The 18,036-nt window shown below is 40.7% G+C and overlaps 1 protein-coding gene and 1 long non-coding RNA gene across 2 annotated transcripts in view; one reads left to right on the top strand and one right to left on the bottom strand.

Moving 5' to 3' along the window:
- The window catches only part of LOC116420778, a 40,573-nt gene that overhangs the window by 5,162 nt on the left and 17,375 nt on the right, over positions 1–18,036 (bottom strand). The gene's annotated exons all lie outside the window — the stretch shown is intronic.
- NMRK2 (nicotinamide riboside kinase 2) lies at positions 4,203–17,077 on the top strand. Its single transcript, XM_003760588.2, has 7 exons — positions 4,203–4,561; positions 7,657–7,747; positions 9,355–9,403; positions 9,564–9,735; positions 13,393–13,464; positions 14,926–15,032; positions 16,271–17,077. The coding sequence occupies exons 1-7, from the start codon at positions 4,536–4,538 to the stop codon at positions 16,354–16,356; spliced, it is 603 nt and encodes a 200-aa protein (XP_003760636.1). The 5' UTR covers positions 4,203–4,535; the 3' UTR covers positions 16,357–17,077.

The following is an 18,036-nucleotide window of genomic DNA, read 5'->3' as shown; positions in this document are numbered from 1 at the left end:
ATTACTTTGCTTGAATTCATTGAATTTCTTATTATTTATAATTTTTTTTAATTTTTAGAAAGAAACAAAAACACCCAGGATTCAGGACACCTACATTCTGGTTTAGATCCCACCACTAAATGATTCTAATTTAATTAAGTCATTTCCCCTTGCTTATTTTCCTCCATTTTCACCTCAGTAAAACGACGCAATTGGACTGCATAAGAGTCAAGGTCTCCCTTCCGGCTCTCACTGTGGGGTTTGCAGCAGGGAGAAGGATAATCAGAACTGGGGGTGGTGGGAGGACAGTAAGGTGTCAAGGGTACAGCTCTCAGAGGTGCAGAGGAAAGCCACTGGCCCCATCCCCACTCCATACTAAGGAGATCTGTCTGCTGGAGACCAAATCCTTCCAGAGGGTCCGGGGTGGGGAGGAGCTGCCAGGGGAAAAGGTTTGCTCAGCCTTGACCTTTTGGCTCAACCTGGCAATCAACCCGATCCGGCAGAAGTGTTTGCCAAAGCATATTTTCCTTTTAAAAAGGAGTGTACCCATGAGCCCAGAGAGTAAATTTCCTTATTGTTTTTCCTGCTTCTCTGCTGCCCTTATATGTAAAACATTATTCACTGGAGGTGGGGGTAAGGGATTCATCCATAATGCAGGCAGCTTATTTGCAGAGCTGGAAGGGAGCCCAGATGGCACCTGATCCAGCCATGTAAGCAGAGAAGAGAGGTAGTTTGGTTCCTCTCATGTTAATTTTAGTGGGGCTAGAGAAAGGAACTGCAAATGTGGTTTTGTTGGTATTGGAAACATTCTGATGAGGAAATTCCTTCTATCCACATATGTGGCACTTCTTCCGTATCTTACAGCCTTAGAGAGTTAGCTGGAGCAATGGGAAATTAAGTGTCTTACCTGGGGTCTGGTACCTGTCAGAAGCAGGTTTTGAATTCAGATCTTCCTGGACTCCACTTTACCATAATGCCTTTCTTTTTTTCTTTTTATTAGTTATTTTATTTTTCTGAGTATACATATATATTAACTTTTTTAATTTACATTTCTTTATGAATCATGTTGGGAGAGAAAAAATGGCACAAATGGGAAAAATCACGACAGAGAGGGAAAAAAAAAACAGAACAAAAAAGAGAACATAGTATGTGTTGATTTACATTCAATTTCCGCAGTTCTCTTTCTTAATGCTGATGGCATTTTCTATTCTAAGTTTATTGGGATTGCCCTGGAGCAGTGTCTTGCATTTGAATTTAACATATACCCCCAGAAAATATATTTTTAAAAAACACACATACACTTTACACAAATTGATGCAAAGTAAAGTGAGCAGAAGCAGGAAAATGTTATGCACAGTAATAGCAGCTTCCTAAATCTTAGCAGGCTGGCCCCAGGAGGACCATAAAGAGGTACATTCCTACACATGATGTACCCATCATGGAACCCAACACTTCAAATGTGGTCTAAATTCGGCAGAGAGCTTCTTAACTTTCTGGGTATTCTGCTTTTACTAATAGAGCCAATAACACTAATCACTCTTTTGGCTATCAAGGTCACACAATAGATTCACATTGAGCTTATGGTCTATTTATAAACCCCAGATCTGTTTTTTTTTTTTTTACACAAAACTACTGAATAGCTATGCCATGTATACAGATGATGTATATGTGCACAGCTAGTCTTTTATTCCCAAGAAAAAACCTTTGCATTTCTCTCAATTTAACTTTATATTTTTCCCAATTAAAATCTGCTAGACCTGAGCAAGCAACTTTCCCCACCTGTGCCTCAGTTTTCTCATCTGTTAATAAGAATGATAACTCTTTTGCTCTTCCTAACTTCCATTTATGCTGTGAGAAAGTGATTCAGAGCAGGGAGGTCACAATTTCAATCCAGCATAATTAAATATGTAAAATTATATACTCTATATTTATTTTCCTTCACTACAATTCAACATTTTTGTGTAACAGCGAATGAAATCTAATCTATAATTATAGCAACTCAGTAAAACATTACACATATATCCAATTAACCCTTTAGGGTGCCTGGTATTCCCACAAATACCTCACCCATGTAGGAATTTCTGATTTTTTACATGCTTTCATACAGGTTCATATGTCACAAGACCATCCTATTTGCTGGGCAGCCAAGGCCCCAGGCCTCTGAATTTGGGGGCCTTTTCCACAGGTCTGACTAACCCTGGTGACTTCATTTGCCTGTGAATTTTAGCAATCTCTCATGGCCCAAACCTCGTGCTCTTGAAAAGAGGCTCTCAGGGAAAACTCCTGTCAACATTCCATTCCCTTCTTCATAACTGTGTCAGAGGTCAGAGTCGGAAAATGGAATCTCCAGCCTGCTCCTTTAGTGTAATGGGTTGGCTCAAGGACCACACAGAACATCAGAGCTGGAATAGTTCTGAAAACCAGAACATGGACCATCCAAGCTGAAAGGGATATTCCAGGTCAGGGATGTCAGAGATGGGAGGTTCCTCAGAGTGTAAAATCCCAGACCTTAGAACAGGGAACACTGAAGGTGAGCTTTGGGAGGAACTTAATTTCCAGATGAGGAAACTGAGGAACAGAGATATTTAGCTCCTTGATGTCTCTGAGGAAAACTGACTCAAATTTATAAGAATTCAAGCCATTCTCCAATGGATAAATGGTTAAAGGATATAAACAGATAATTTTCAGACGAAGAAATTGAAACTATATGAGGTGCTCCAAATCACTACTGATCAGAGAAATGCAAACTAAGACAACTCTGAGATACCACTAAACACCTGTCAGCTTGGCTAAGATGACAGGAAAAGATAATGATGAATGATGGAGGGGATGTGGGAAAACTGGGACACTGATACATTGTTGGTGGAACTGGGAATGGATCCAACCATTCTGGAGAGCAATTTGGAACTATGCTCAAAAAGTTATCAGACTGTGCAAGCAGTGTTTCCACTGGGCTTATATCCCAAAGAGATCTTAAAAGAGGGAAAGGGACCCACATGTGCAAAAATGTTTGTGGCAGCCCTTTTTGTAGTGGCAAGAAACTAGAAACTGAATGGATGCCCATCAATTGGAGAATGCTCGAATAAATTACAGTATAAGAATAAATTATGGTATATGATCTCTCTGAGGAGTCCCTCTCCCAGGACCTGTAGTCCATCATAACTGACAGAACTTTGCTAACTTTAAAATCCAATGATATCTACAATACCGAGTGTGGAAATAGAGAGAAGGTAATTGGTGAACATGGGTAAGTATTTAAACTCTGAGGTTAAAAGGGGTTAACTGAGGTTAAGGGATAGTGTTCTCCATAGTTCCTACCGTGGGAAAGTGATTGTCAGGATCAAGTGAAATAATTAATATTTAACCACTTTCTAAGATTCCCCTCCCTCTGCACTCAGAGAAAGGTTATGGAAACTAAGTGTGAATCACAACATAGCATTTTCACTCTTTTTGTTGTTGTTTGCTTGCATTTTGTTTTCTTTCTCATTTTTTTCCTTTTTTGATCTGATTTTTCTTACAGCATGGTATTTGTGGAAATATGTATAGAAGAATTGCACATATTTAACATATATTGGATTACTTGCTGTCTAGGGGAGTGTATGGGGGAAGGAAGGGGAAAAATTTAGAACACAAGATTTTGTAAGGGTGAAGGCTGAAAATTATCCATGTATATATTTTGAAAATAAAAGGCTTTAAGTAAAAAAATAAATTAAATTAAAAATTAAAATTAAGATTTCTCTCCCCCACCCAGCTCTTGTACTCTGTGCTTTAAAGTCTAGCTCTGATATCCAATGTTTTGTATTCTAAGATCCCCCTAGCTCCAGCCCTCTTTACTTAAAGTCCAGCTCTAATATTCAATATTCTATGTTTTAAGATCCCCTGAGCTTTAGCATTCTGTGTTTCATGGTCTGATAGTCTGTGTCCTAGGTTCTAAGATTCCCCTCTAACTCAAGCATTCTATTTTCAGAGGTGTAAGAGTTGACACTTTAAAGCAGCAAACAGAACAGAAACTATGTTAATGTCACAGATGGGCTCTTGGGACAAGAAAGGCCAATATTATTTCTAGCCCGGAGACTCTCTAAGTGATGACTGAGTTGTGCCCTGCCCCCTGCTCCAATCCCCCACCCCTTCCCCCTGAGGAGCCATCCAGGGTGACATTTCCCCCATGCCCTGTGACTAATTTAGGCAAAGGGAAGCTATTTCTAACCAGAGAAGGGGCTGAGGAACAGGTGCAGCTGCCACAAGACACTCCCCGGCCCCCAGAAATGGCCCGGCCTTCCCGATTGGTCCGGAGTAGAAAGGGAGCCCCCCTTATCTCCTCGCCCCAGGGGGCCAAGTTGAAATTCCTGGAGCTATAAAGTCAGGCTGGGTTTTCTCAATGAAGTAGTAAGGGGGGGCCACAGAGCAGCCAAGGAGAAGGAGAGAAGGCCAAGTGGGGAGCCTAAAACTGAACCAGACAATCTTTTCTTTGGTTCAGGTCGCCTCCCACTCCCCTTCCCCTGGCGCCGTCCCAGCCCGTCTCCACCACCACTCCCCACCCACAGAGGGAACAGAAGATGAAGTACATCATCGGCATTGGAGGGTGAGTTTGGCCAAAACCTGGGTTTTCCGCCTCAGGTGGGCCCTGCTTCGTGCTGTCCATGACTGTGGCTTAGTGAAACTCACGGGATGGGGACAGAGGGGGAAGGAAAAAAAAGAGAATCTTGGGAGGTGTTTGGGGTGGTTAGGAGCAGCACAGTCCATTTGGGTCAGGACGCCTGGGTTTTGAATGCTGGCTCTGCCTTTTGCTAATTATGGACCTTAAACTTTAAACTTAAATTCCCTTCCCTCTCTGGGTCTCATTTTTCTCATCCGTAAAATGAAACGGTTGGTTGAACTAAGATTGTAGATTTAAAACTAGAGAGAAGCCGAGACAATCTTAGTCTAACCCCCTCAATGAGAAGGTTTCTTCAGAAGGAAAGGGAAAGATAAGTGGCAAAGGTAAGATTCAAATCCAGCTTCCTCTGATTTCAGATCTGGCATTCTTTCCACTTGACCCCCTACCCCCACTCGCTGCCTCTAACCAAAAGCTTTCTAAGGTTCCAAAATTCAACTTCAATGATCTTAAAAGCTTTAGGTCCCTGAACTAATCGTTTTATTTCTCTAAGACTCAATTTCACCCTCTACATTAAGGGGATAATATCTCAACCTCAAAAGAACACAGGAAAGAAAGAATGCAATTGGGGAAGCTTACAGCACGGTAGAAATGTGAGCTGGAATTAAGGTTACCTGCCAAACTGATCCAGATCAGGATCCTACAGAGAGATTTCATTATAATTTATTACTCCCCCAAGGACAGGATGCCTTGGGTTGTTGTTTGGGGGTTTTCCCCCACAAGGATGGCTCCCATGGATCTGTGATCATCTCTTTGGAAAATGATTGCGAATGGGGGCTCTCTGGAGAGAGTAAATACCAAGAGGAGTGAGGGTCCTGTGGGATCAGAAGAGCCATTTAGGAGGAAAGAGGAAAGGGTAGGAAGTAGAATGGGAAGAATATGAAAGATAACAGGTGGGGAAGGCAGGGGGACAAAGTAATGGGGTCTCCAGATGGAGCCACTCTCTGGGATGGGGCCCCTTAGTCCTTTGTGGGGAATAGGATTCAGCAGAGGGATTTGGAGACGGGGATATTTTCCTAGCAAGAAGACAAGAAGACATTAGACAGGGAAGAGACCAAAAGGGATGAGACTCATCTGTCTGCCCAACCCATCCCAGGAGGAGGATCTTTCTCAGTCCTCCTCACTGAGGTTTGTTCCTTCTGGATTCAGGGAAATCAAGATAAAAAGTTCTGAAACCCTGAAGGAAAGGGGAAAAAAAAGAGAGGGAAGGGCAGTGATGGGGGGAGTTAAAAAAGGGGGTAAAGGGAGTGAGAGTTTGTCTCAGCTGAATGCATGGATTATTGATATGCTAACCTATTCCCCCAGTCCTCTATGGAGCTCCCTAGGACAACCTGCAGGTTTTCTGTACATCACCATCCAGTCTATTATCACCCTAGTCAGTATAATCAAATCGGGAGGGAAAGGAGCTGATCTTAATTTGTATTGCAGAATGCTAGAATGTCAGAAAGGGACAGGGAAGGGGTGCTCAGAGGCAGCAAGATAGCTCAAGCTGAGTTCAAAACCTGCTTCAGATACGCTACTTGTGTGACTTTGGGCAAGTCATTTAACCTCCCCAGCCTCAGTTTCCTCTTCTGTAAAACAGAGATAATGGTAGTACTTACCTCCCAGGATTATTGTGAGGATCAAATGAGATAATATTGTAAAGCACTTTATGTAGTGCCTGGCAAATAGCAGATACTTTATAAATGCTTTTTTCCTTCTTGTCCAGACTTGGACAATTATAGTTAGCTGGAAAAAACCAGAAGGTCTGACCATGTCTGACACTTTTCATGTGACCTTGAACAAATGATTTAACTTCCCTGGGCCTCATTTGAAAAATGATAACTGGCTTTTGAGGACCTTTCCATGTTTAATACTGATCCTACCATATCTATGCACCTACAATATCCTTTTATTATTTTTTATTATTATTATTTAGAGACAACTAGATAGCATGGGATAGAGCATTGGAACTAGAGTCAGGAAGATTTAAGTTCAAATGCAGCCTTGAAATTATGGGACCTGAGTTTAAATTCCATCTATTCCACATGCTACTCGGGAAATCATAAGCATATCATTAAAATCCCTGAGCTTCATTTTCCTCATCCATAAAATGAGGAATCTGGAATAGATGACTTCTTATTCTAACTCTTCAATCCCATTCCATTCTTGGGGAGGAAAGGATAGAGGGAAGCTGATTTTGGGGGTGGAAAATGAGAGAAGTAAAAACTCAGTGTTGTTTATAACTAAATTGACATCTTTTCCATCAAGTTTGTAAAACAGAATTAGAAACTGAATTTTTTTAAAGTGGGAATGTTGTTCTAAAAAACAATTTTCTTAAAACACTTGGCTCTGTTGTGTTAGCTACCTATTCATTTTCCTTTTTATTTTTTGCTTTTATTAAACCTATGATTTCATTGTCTAAGGAAGTTCCAGGAGACAAACAGCTTTTTGGGTTTTTTTACACAATACAGATTGGCACCTGAACTGCAGTCTGTAGTTTTATATAATCACCTGGGGGAGAAGTTAAAAAAGTTATTTGCTCAGGATCCCATAGCCAGCATTTGACAGAGTTTGTATTTAAAGCACTGCACCAGAAGCCCTCTTCATTTATTTTCTTTTTAATTTCAACATATTCTTGCATCCACATGTCCTCTTCCCTTCCTGAGGTCCCTGACTGATTCTGTTGAATAGCATATGACTTAATTTTGAAAGAAAGCACATCTTAAATTAAATGTACCAGATATCCATAAAATTTTAATAAAGGAAAACAGAAGAAAAGAAGCTCCTTGAGGGTGGGACCAGCCTATTTCTATCTATTTCACCTCCAGCATAGCTTAATAGACCTTGAATGAATGAATGATTATTATCAAGACCAGGAATGGTCAGTTCCTGGAAAGAAACTGATACCTATGACTGTCATCTAAGGGTAAATTATACAAAGTGTCCTGAAAATTTTGGTGCAATTTAAAATTACCGTAAGCTTTAACACTTAAAATTTTGGAGTGCCTTATGATTACCTGATTTTGATCCTGTTTCCCTAGCATGACCAACGGAGGAAAAACTACACTGACCAATAGACTCATCAAAACCTTACCAAACTGCTGTGTGATCCACCAAGATGACTTTTACAAGGTAATCATCCCAAATCTAGACAGGGACACCATGTCATTGAAAGAACAGATACCCTTTAGCCTAGGAGAGTAGAAGAGTTTCTCTGGCCAGTTCAGAAGAAGCAAGAATGAGGGACTACAGCTATTCATGTTAGAGCTTTTCAGCCTAGAATACTGTCAGTATTCCAGTCTAGAATGATATCAATGTTCCAGGCTAGAACATTATCAGTGTTCTATCCTAAAACATCACCAGCATTAGTGATGGTAGTAAAAAAAAAAAAAATGAATATTATACAGCCCTTTAAGGTTTGTTGAGTCCTTTGCATAGATTATTTCATTTGCCATCTTGTTACTGTTCCAGATTGGAAAAATGCTAGTTTCTTGATTAGAATAAAGTTGATAATAGTTCACTTTCCTAGAATAATGTCCATGTTCATGTGCTGGTCTAAAACTAATTCCATCAGTGTTCCAGCTTAGAACCCAGATGCTCTAACTCATATCTAACATTCTTCCCATCATCCAAGATAACCCTATACCTGAACAGGAAACTCAACAACACCTCTAAGATCAGAGCTAGATTATAGACTAGGTTAGAATTAAGCTGACGGGTCTATCTGATGAGAGCTTCCCATCTGTAGCCACTGCAAGCAGTCTGGGACTTTAATATGTTATGTCTTGAGAATTGTGTCTGGATTGCTCTCTCAGTAACCTACTCACATCCCACCTTATTCCCCAAAACCTCCCACACACAAACATACACACACAGACATTTCTCAGACCATCTCAGGACAAACTATAGACAAGAAGCAATAGAGAGGAAAGAAAGAGAAAGGTCATGGGAGAGGACCAAAGAATTTACAAGAGGGAGAGGAGGTTTCCTATGACCATATTTGCAGTGGCTATAACTCATTGCCAGATTTTGTCATTCCTGGCTTGGAGCACCTTTAGCATCTCACTTCCTCCTATACACACACACACACACACACACACACACACACACACACTCTTCCTATGTTTGGGAGATGGAAGTTGGCTAACCTGACACAAGGATAAAATAGGCAAATGCTCAAAGGTGTAATCCCAAAGAGCATCTATCTTCCTCCTTCCTCCCCCCAAAAAGCCTCTTTTATATAAATATGCCCCCAAAATTCCAGTAGTCAGTGCTTTAGATTTCTTGAAGTCCTATTGTCTTCAATAGCTTTGTCAAGGGATCATTTGAAATGGTCAGTCAGCTGTGTATTGATAGAAAGAGAAGAGACCTATAGCTGAAGGATTCAAATTCAAATTCCAGCTGTGTTACTTTCTAGCTATGTGACCATAAAGAAATCCCTTCTCCTCTCTGGTAACCCTTTCTTCTTCCCTATAAAATGAGGGGGTTGTCCAATAACCTTGAGGTCAAGGTTATCTTATTTTTGAGTTTGTGTGGTCAGTGCGTATCTAGCAAAGTTCCTGGCATACAGCAGGTGCTTAATAAATGTTCGTTATTTTTTAAATACAAGGGGGTTGGACTAGCTGCTTTTTAAAATCCCTTCCAGCTCTAAATCTTATGATATGGTGGTCATCCTGAGATTTTTAGGAGACTGATAATTATGAGTTTGCAGCAATGTTTTATTGCTCACTATATTTCAGCCACAAGATCAAATAGAAGTCGGGGAAGACGGCTTTAAGCAATGGGACGGTAAGAACAGTGTCTGCTCTAGGAAGTGTATTTTTTTTTCTGTCTTTAATGTGTAGAAATGTTTCTAGCTAACGGTACACATTCTACATTTCTGTGTGCCCCATGCCTCCAAGAGCCTGAGCTGATCTCCTCTCCATTTGTCTTCCCTTTCTCTGCCCAGTGCTGGAATCTTTGGACATGGAGGCCATGCTGAACACAGTCCTTGCATGGCTGAACAACCCCATGAAGTTTGCCCGCACACACGGGATCAACATCCAACAGAACTCCCAGGGATCCAACTCCAATGATACCCACATCCTTATCCTGGAAGGCTTCTTGCTCTATAGTTACAAGTAAGAGTCTCTTCCCACAATGCATTCTCTTTCCATCCTTCTTAACCTCTGCTTCTGGTCCTTATTCAAGCGAGATAGAATCCACCATACCTCCTTCATTGTGCAGTTACCTGCACACAGGGGATACTGTTTCTCAATTACTGCTCTAAAAAAAAGTACACACAACATAGCTCTTAGTTTAATTTTCTCCTTCACTTTCTTAAGTCTCAACAAAACCACAAATCAAGCCCCAATTTGTAGAGTTTGTTGGTTTCTGAGATCCAAATGCTCATCCAAAAATCTCAGTTTTCTGAAAATCCAAAAATCATCAGAAAACTCAGAAAAACCTCAGAAACCCAGTTCAAGCTGGCTCCAGCATTCCCTATCTACCATGAAGAGGACATGTACACCTCTAAAACAGTGTAGTTGGAGGCTGTGTTTTACAGAAGAAAGAGTTCTAGGTTTGGAATAAGAGGACCCGGGTTCAAATTTCACATCCTAACTGTGTGGCTTTGTGGGCAAGTGACCTAACCTGTCTGGGCTTCAGGTGTAAAATGAAGAGGCTGGACTTAACTCCTCAAGAGTATCTATCTTCTTCTTCCCTCCTCCCCGCCAAAAGCCTCCTTTATATAATGTCTGGTACTCCCAAAACTTATACTAGTCAGTGCTTTAGCTTTCTTGAAGTCCTATTGCCTCCAACAGTTTTGTCAAGGGATCATTTGATGATGATCAGAGTCAGCTGTGTAGTAATAAAAAGAGAATAGACCCGAAGCTGAAGGATTCAAATTCCAATTCCAGCTGTGTTACTTATTAGCTATGTGGACATAAAGAAATCCCTTCTCCTCTCTGGTAACCTTTTCTTCTTCCCTGTAAAATGAGGGGATTGCCCAACAGAGAATAAGCTCCTTGAGGGCAAGGTTCTCTCATTTTTAAGTTTGTGTGGCCAGTGCATATCTAGCAAAATTCCTGGCACACAGCAGGTGCTTAATAAATGTCTATTATTTTAAAATGCAAGGCGTTTGGACTGCTATTTAAAATCCCTTCCACTCCAAATCTTATAATAATGTAATATTCTTGCTGGTGTGATTAAGAGTAGAATGTGAATGGTTCTCTGTTCAGTGAGATAACATAGTACAATGGAGTCAGAAAACCTGGATTCAAATCTTGCCTCTAAAGCTTGTGTGATCTGATGCTTCTTCCTAATATGGAGGTAACCCTGAGTTCGGGGAAAAAATGCCAGGGAAGACAGACACTGCAGGGCCTTTTATTGTTGTTTAGTCATGACTCCCTTAGAGTTTTTCTTGGCAAAGATGCTGAAGTGGTTTACCATTTCCTTCTCTGGATCATTTTGTAGATGAGGAAATTGAGGCGGAGTTAAGTGACTTGCTCAGTCTCACAGCTAGGAAGTATCTGAGGGTGGATTTGAACTCAGGTCTTATTGTCTCCTAGCCTGTGCTCTCTACACTATGGCAACACCTGCTGCCTATTTCAGGGCCCACGGAGCTATAAAGGTTAGAGACCCTGGTCTGGTGAAGGTCTGCTAGCTGAGACCCAGCCTTGCTAAGTGAGGAAAGACTCATCAACAGGGAGAACTACCTGTTGAGGAAGGGATCTTCTCTACAGAAAATGCCAGGAGGAATTAGCCCATAAAACCTTAACTAAATAATAGCTCCTTCATATCACCACAATGTCCACTTTAAAAGAACAAAAAACTACTCAGTTTATTTACTGGAAATTAAATCCCCCTTCTCAACAACTTCCAGGAGATGCCTGACATAATATGGATGTGATCCCAATCCTCTCTTCAGAGGGTGGCCTCCAACTTTGACTGAAGGGGAACCTGTGATCTTAAGCAAAGCCCCTTCCCTCTCTGGACCTAATCCTCATTGGACTGGATTTTATCCAAGGTCTTTTTATCTTTGACATTCTATGAATTTGTTTCCCATTTCTCCAAGATGTAAAAAAGAGAGCCTCAAGGGGGGGAAGTGATGCTGTCAGTAAAATCCCAGAGTCAGTTGGAAGGGGAACCACTAGAAGCTATTCTCCCTCCCTATTGGGGGTCCCAGCCAATCAAGAAAGAGGGGACTGGTAAGAGCCACCTGCTTGAAATTCTTTCATGGAATACTTCAAGATTGCTGGTAGGAGCAGGTAGGTGGTTTGGTGGATAGAGTGACAGTCAGGGGGACCTGAATTTAAATTTAGCTTCAAATGCTAACTAGCGGCGTGACCCTGGGCAAGCCACTTAACCCTGATTCCTTCCCAAAAGACTTTCTGATAGTTTCCAATTATCTGTCAAGAGACTCCTGTCCTATGCCTATAAGCTCACAATCACTATCGAGGTTCAGAACAAGACACCCTTCAACACCTTCAAAGACAGCTTGGACATGTCCACTGTATCATCCTTTGCAAAGGAGAGAAGCAAATTAATGTTTCTGGACAACTATCTTTTTAAAATGAGGTTCCCAATTAATCTTCAGTCAATCAGAAATTTCAATTACCCAGAGCGCCCGAGTCCTCAAACACTCTAATTCAAGTTTTGTGAAATTACATCTTGAGTTTGAATTTTTTTAAAGGGCTTTAAATATTGTCACTGAAAGTTCACAATCTGGGAAGCTGGCAGACCCAAAGTTATTGTAAAGATGGGAAATTGAGACTCAAAGCAGTTAATCAATCTACCAAAAGTCATTCAGGAAGTTATGTGGCAGAACCCAATAGTTCCAGTGCTTGAATGGATTCCATAATCTCATCACTGTGTTTACTCTCCTCCATAAGGCAGATCGAGCCTGTTTCCAAATGTTCTCATCATGTGCCATCCTTATTTATATTATCTCACAAATTCTCTACAGAGAATTTACTTAATTTGCAAGAGGCCTTCCTTTGGTGGGCTTGAGTTGGTTTTTAAAAATGTTTTCTTATATATAACCTAGTAACTAAAAAATATTTAATTGCCTTAGATTTAAAATTGAATTTTTAAATATTTCCTTGCTGACCCATTTGGCTTAAATAAAAATGAAGCCTTTTGATAAGTGACTTCATAGCTCATATGTTTTCTCCTAAAAGGTGGGAAGTGTATCCTCTAAATGTAGGACTCATGTTCTAAGCTGTATCCCCATCATTGGAATGAGCAGAATTGAACCAATGAGCAGCATTCATACTCCTTCATCCAAATGCCATCACAATCATTGGCACCTAGTAGGGATGATGGGGGAGGATCAGATAAGAGCAAGCTCTCCCACAGGAAGTTCCAACCAGTGTCCCCAGTCCCATCAGCTCTAAGCTTTAGCCACTGAAAATACTGGCCTATACACCCCAAATCTTAAATGAGTAATAAAATTTCCAGCTAGTCAAACCCAATCAAGGATTCAGAGGCAATACAATATAGCAAATAAAGCATAACTCTGATATGTGTAAGTGTATACAAGTCATTTAACCTTGAAGAACCTTCTCTATTCTGTCTGTAAAATAGAGAAAATCTATTAGACTTATTCAGATTTGTTGTCAGAATTAATTGAAATAATGTGTGCAAAGCACTTTATGAACTTAAAAGGGTTAGTTACAACTGTCAGCCCAAATCTCAGTCCCCCAGAAGGCCAATGGAAAGCAAAATGTTTTTTCAGTGATAGGCAATCATCATTAGAAACACTAACTGTCCATCTCTCTGTCTCCCCTACCGCCCAGGCCCTTGCTGGATTTGTACAGTCGCCGTTACTTTTTGGCTGTTCCATATGAGGAATGCAAGAGAAGAAGAAGGTAAACTGAGACCCCAGGCATTGGGCCAGTGAATGAACTTTGCATGATTCTTCCTACAGTCACCTAGGGGATCTTAGCAGCTGAAGACAAAAGGGAGAAGAGCAATGCAATCAATTCACAGCTATCTTCAAGTATCTGAAAGACTAGTAGAGAAAATTAGGCTTGTTTTGCCAGGTCCCAAAAGACAGAAGTAGGAGTAATGGAGAGAAATTGCCGAGAAGTATATTGGGGGCTTAATATAAGAGAAAACTGATTCAGAATTAGAATTGTACAAAAGTGAAATGGGCTTCCTGATAAGGTAATGAGTCCCCCTTCTCTTGAAGTCTTCAAGTTGTGGTTGATGGGCACTTGTCAAGGATATTATAGGAGGACTTTGGCTCAAGAACTGGTTGATTCTGTGATCGTATTCAACCCAATCCAATATAGCAAATGTGTAAAGATGCTATGTACAAGGCCCTATAATCTATTAGTCAATACCTGTTGTAAACAGAGCAGCCAAGATGCTTACAATGCAACAGATGAGACACAGCCAACTCATTTAACCATCTTTCCATGATAGAGGGGCAAAGAAACACAAAGAACAGGAATTCAGAGCAAAAGATATATCTTGAACTGAACTGCCCTAAGATATTAGACAGATCTCCCCCATCTTCTGCTCTCTATGGTCAGAACCCCATGCAGTGGTCAAAGAGAAATGGGAAACAGAAAGTATGGTCAAGGACTTGTTAGTCAGGATGAAGTTTCTCTATATCCAAGCCAAATCCTATGCCCGACTATGGAAAAATTCTTGAGCCTCAACCCATGATTGACCTGTGTTGCCTAGATACTAAGAGGAAAGTGCCAAGCAAAGGCAAATTCCCACCCACCTGGCACTTTAGGGAAATGGAAAGGAAACAAGGATTAGAGAGGGAGAGGAGGGTCCATGGCTCACAGTAATAGCTGTGCTTTGGAAAAGATAAGAGTCTTGGCATGTGGTTCACAAGATCTCAGCACTGGAAGGAACCTTAGAAGTCATGAGATCTGATTTAAAGATAGAAAGAATCTTATGAGATATCTACTCCACCCCGCCTCATTTGACAGAGAGATTAGGTGAAGTGCCTAAAGTCACACCGATAGTAAGCAGCAGGCCCCGTAAGCTTTCCATCATCCAGTCCAACCTATTTCTCTCTCTAACATCATTCAGTCTCAAAAGCCTTCAGTTCAAAACACAGCTCTCTATCACTTACTAGGTGTATCACATCCCTTAACATCTCTCGACTTTACTTTTCTCACCTTGATAATACTTACATATCCTACTCTCACTCATTGTTGTCAGGAAAACATTGTGTAAAGCAAACATCCTTAGTCCAAGGCCAGAGTCCATTCTGACCCCCCTTCTAAAGCCCCTCTCAGTGTTCATCAAGCCATGCACGAAGGATCTGGATGTCACAATCTCTCTCTCCATCTCATTCCTCTCTACAGTACCCGCAACTATAAAGTTCCTGACCCTCCGGGTCTCTTTGATGGCCATGTTTGGCCCATGTACCAGAAATACAGGCAAGAGATGGACAACAATGGTGTGGATGTAGGTGAGTTACACTCCTAAACCTCAGGGGCACTCTTTGTTTTGTCAAAGCTAGAAGAAAGCATTTAACCCAACCCTTTAGATGAGGAAACCTAGACCTAGAATGGAGGTGGGATTTGCCCAAGATCACATAATTAGAAAAGCTACTTTAGGCTTCTTGACTTGAAGGACCAACCAAATCATCGTTGAACTCACATAAAGCCAAGGGGAGTTTGGGGAACCTGAGTAATGCATATCTTTCCCATTCCCAGTTTGGACAAGATCTAGCCCCTAAGTAGGACTCCATAAAACCTGAGAATTAAAAGGGCCTTGAGGTCATTAAGTTAAGCCTCCCCCAATCTCCATGGACAGAGGCTCCACCACTATCATTGGGTAAAATTAATGAATCAGCATCCTATATTAGAAGCATTTTTTTCCATGTCACATCAAAGCCCACCTATTCCAGGAATAGCTACCCGCGTATTCTCTCACACTCATGCCATGAGGATGTTCCTCCCAATCCAACAACCTGCTTAATCATAAATTTAGAACTAGAAAAGACCTTATAAGTCCTCCAACCAAATCTCCTCATTTTTTGGATGAGGAAACTAGAGAATTGTGAGCTGCCTAGTGTTATGTGGACTATCTGAGATAGAAGTTGAACCCAGAGCTTCCTGATTTCAAATCCAGAATCCAGCCCACTAAATCCTGGTACCTTAACATACCTAGTAGATCTGGAGAGCCTTTTGCTAGAAGGAACTAAGTTTAAAATCAACACAATGATTAGCTATAATTTTAGGGCACCAATGACGAAGGGATCTTAGAACCAATTGGGAGAGAAGGGCTGGACCTTCAGGATGCAGAATGAGACACTTTTTTAGTAATGATTAATATGCAAATTTGATTTGCTTGACTAAACTTATTTATTCCAAAAATTTTGCTTTTCTTTTTGTCTCCACAATTAGAAAAAAAGTAGAAGGGAGAAAAGAAAATCAATGTTTGATCATTGGAATTTATTTTAATTAATTTAAAATTTAACTTTTTTTAAATTAAGGTTTAGAAGTAGATGAGATCTTAAAAATCATGTAATCTAACATTCACATTTTATATTTGGACTTTATGAGATTTTCCCAAAGCCGTACAGTTAATAAGTGGCAGAGTCTGAATTCAAACTCAGAACTTCTGGTTCCAAATCCAATATCCTTTCTATTATTTTGTTCCCCTGAGGTCCCGTGACTCTATATCTTTTCTTTCTGACTTTAGTGCATATCGATGGACTGAAATCCAGAGATGAGCTTTACCGTCAAGTCCTGGAAGACATCCAGAATACACTCTTAAATCGCTCCTAGCTTCTGGGAAGAGAGTGAGAAAGGGAGTGGGACATGCCCCTCACGGATTTAGCAGATCTCCATCATGCCAAAGGAACAATACACTGAACCAAGTCCATAGACTCTAAGGGGCCCAGAGACAGGCGCCCTCAGCTCCTGGGGAGCCAGACCTGATCTGAGACTGCCTGGGGATCTCCCTCTGGAGAAGGATGCACAAAGCAAACAATCAATCATTTCTTTCCTTGGCTCAGCTGAAGAAAGAGCAAAACCTGCCCAGAGTCTCAGAGATAGAAACAGTTTAAAGATCTATTTTCTGATGACCACAATCTACTTAAGCATTAAATACACATAACTGTTTTTCTATCTTTGGGTGCCAGCCCTTTCATTTCCATTTGATAGACCTTGACCAAGTGCATCCCTGTGTGACTACGTACACCCACTGTCTCCAAATTCAGAGTCACAAGATCCTAGAATGACAGAAGGCATCCAGTTTAACCCCTGCCAAAAGCATGAATCTACTCCCCTCCATAGGATTCAGGGAAGCACCTACTAATAAAGCTGAAAGGGGTCTCCTAAACAAAGGCACCCAAGGAGGGCAGTCCATTGCTGGATAGCTCTAATTATTAGGAAGCTTTTCCTTGTGTGGAGCTGAAATCTACCTTCCCACAGGATTATTTTCTTTATTTTTATAATAACTTTTTTATTTTCAAAATACATGCAAAGATAGTTTTCAATATTTACCCTTGCAAAACCTTGTATTTCAAATTTTTCTCCCTCCCTTCCCTTCCTCCCCCTCTCCTAGACAGCAAATAATCCAATACAGATTAAATATGTTCAATTCTTCTATACATATTTCCACATAGGATTATTTTAAAACTGGAAACGACCTTGTGGCTCCCCCAAATTAACCCCCATTTTGGTCTTGGTTCTTACTTTTAAGACCAAGCAGGAAAATCAGTTTCCTCATCGATCTCCAAGCCCTGAGGTGTTTGGACACATACAAAGAAGCTCTCTTCCTTTCTCAAGTATGTGAAGTGGGAAAAGCAAATATTTTTATCCCCATTTTACAGACAAGGCAATCAAGGTGGGCAAAGTACAGACAAGATAATCAAGGTTAAATACCTAGCCAATGATCATATGACTAGGAATAAAAATAAACTGACTTTTATATAGTTCTTAAAGTATTATAAAGTCAAGTGAGAGGTAGCTAGGTAGCTGTTAGAGCTGTCATCAGGAGGACATGAGTTCAAATCTAGCAGTAAACATTTACTAGTTAATTGATCCTGGGCAAGTCACTTAATCTTCCTTTCCTTATCTATAACATTAAATAATAATTTCAGTCATTTCTGAATCTTTGTGACCCCTTTGGAGGATTTGGGGGGCAGAGATACAAGAATGGTTTGTTATCCCTTTCTCCAGATCATTTTATGGATGAGGAAACTAAGTTAAATGACTTTCCCAAACTAGCAAGGAATGGTGGTTGGAGTTGAACCTTGGTCTGAATCCAGAATTTAACCTAGAAATCCCAATAAGAATAAAAATGCAACCTCCCTAAAATGGAGAGGGAAAGAATCTGAGCAATCTTCTTCGTACCATTCTCCACAGCACCCTTCCTCCCCATCTAATAGCAAACTCTTAGGTCTATGCAGGCTGCTCAGTGGAATCTGGCAGTCTAGGAATATTAAGAACCTGGAAGCTACT

Source organism: Sarcophilus harrisii, chromosome 1 (assembly GCF_902635505.1).
Source record: "Sarcophilus harrisii chromosome 1, mSarHar1.11, whole genome shotgun sequence".
In the NCBI taxonomy this organism is placed as follows: Eukaryota; Metazoa; Chordata; class Mammalia; order Dasyuromorphia; family Dasyuridae; genus Sarcophilus; species Sarcophilus harrisii.
The sequence above is the reverse complement of the archived record's forward strand: the minus strand, read 5'-3'. Positions and strand labels throughout refer to the sequence as shown.

What these genes read in the sequence shown, in the direction of transcription:
- NMRK2 (XM_003760588.2), top strand. Translation starts at nt 4,536, where the DNA reads ATGAAGTACATCATCGGCATTGGAGG. An exon ending in TACATCATCGGCATTGGAGG is followed by an intron (nt 4,562 to 7,656) that starts GTGAGTTTGGCC and finishes CTGTTTCCCTAG; the next exon opens with CATGACCAACGGAGGAAAAA. An exon ending in GAATGCAAGAGAAGAAGAAG is followed by an intron (nt 13,465 to 14,925) that starts GTAAACTGAGAC and finishes TCCTCTCTACAG; the next exon opens with TACCCGCAACTATAAAGTTC.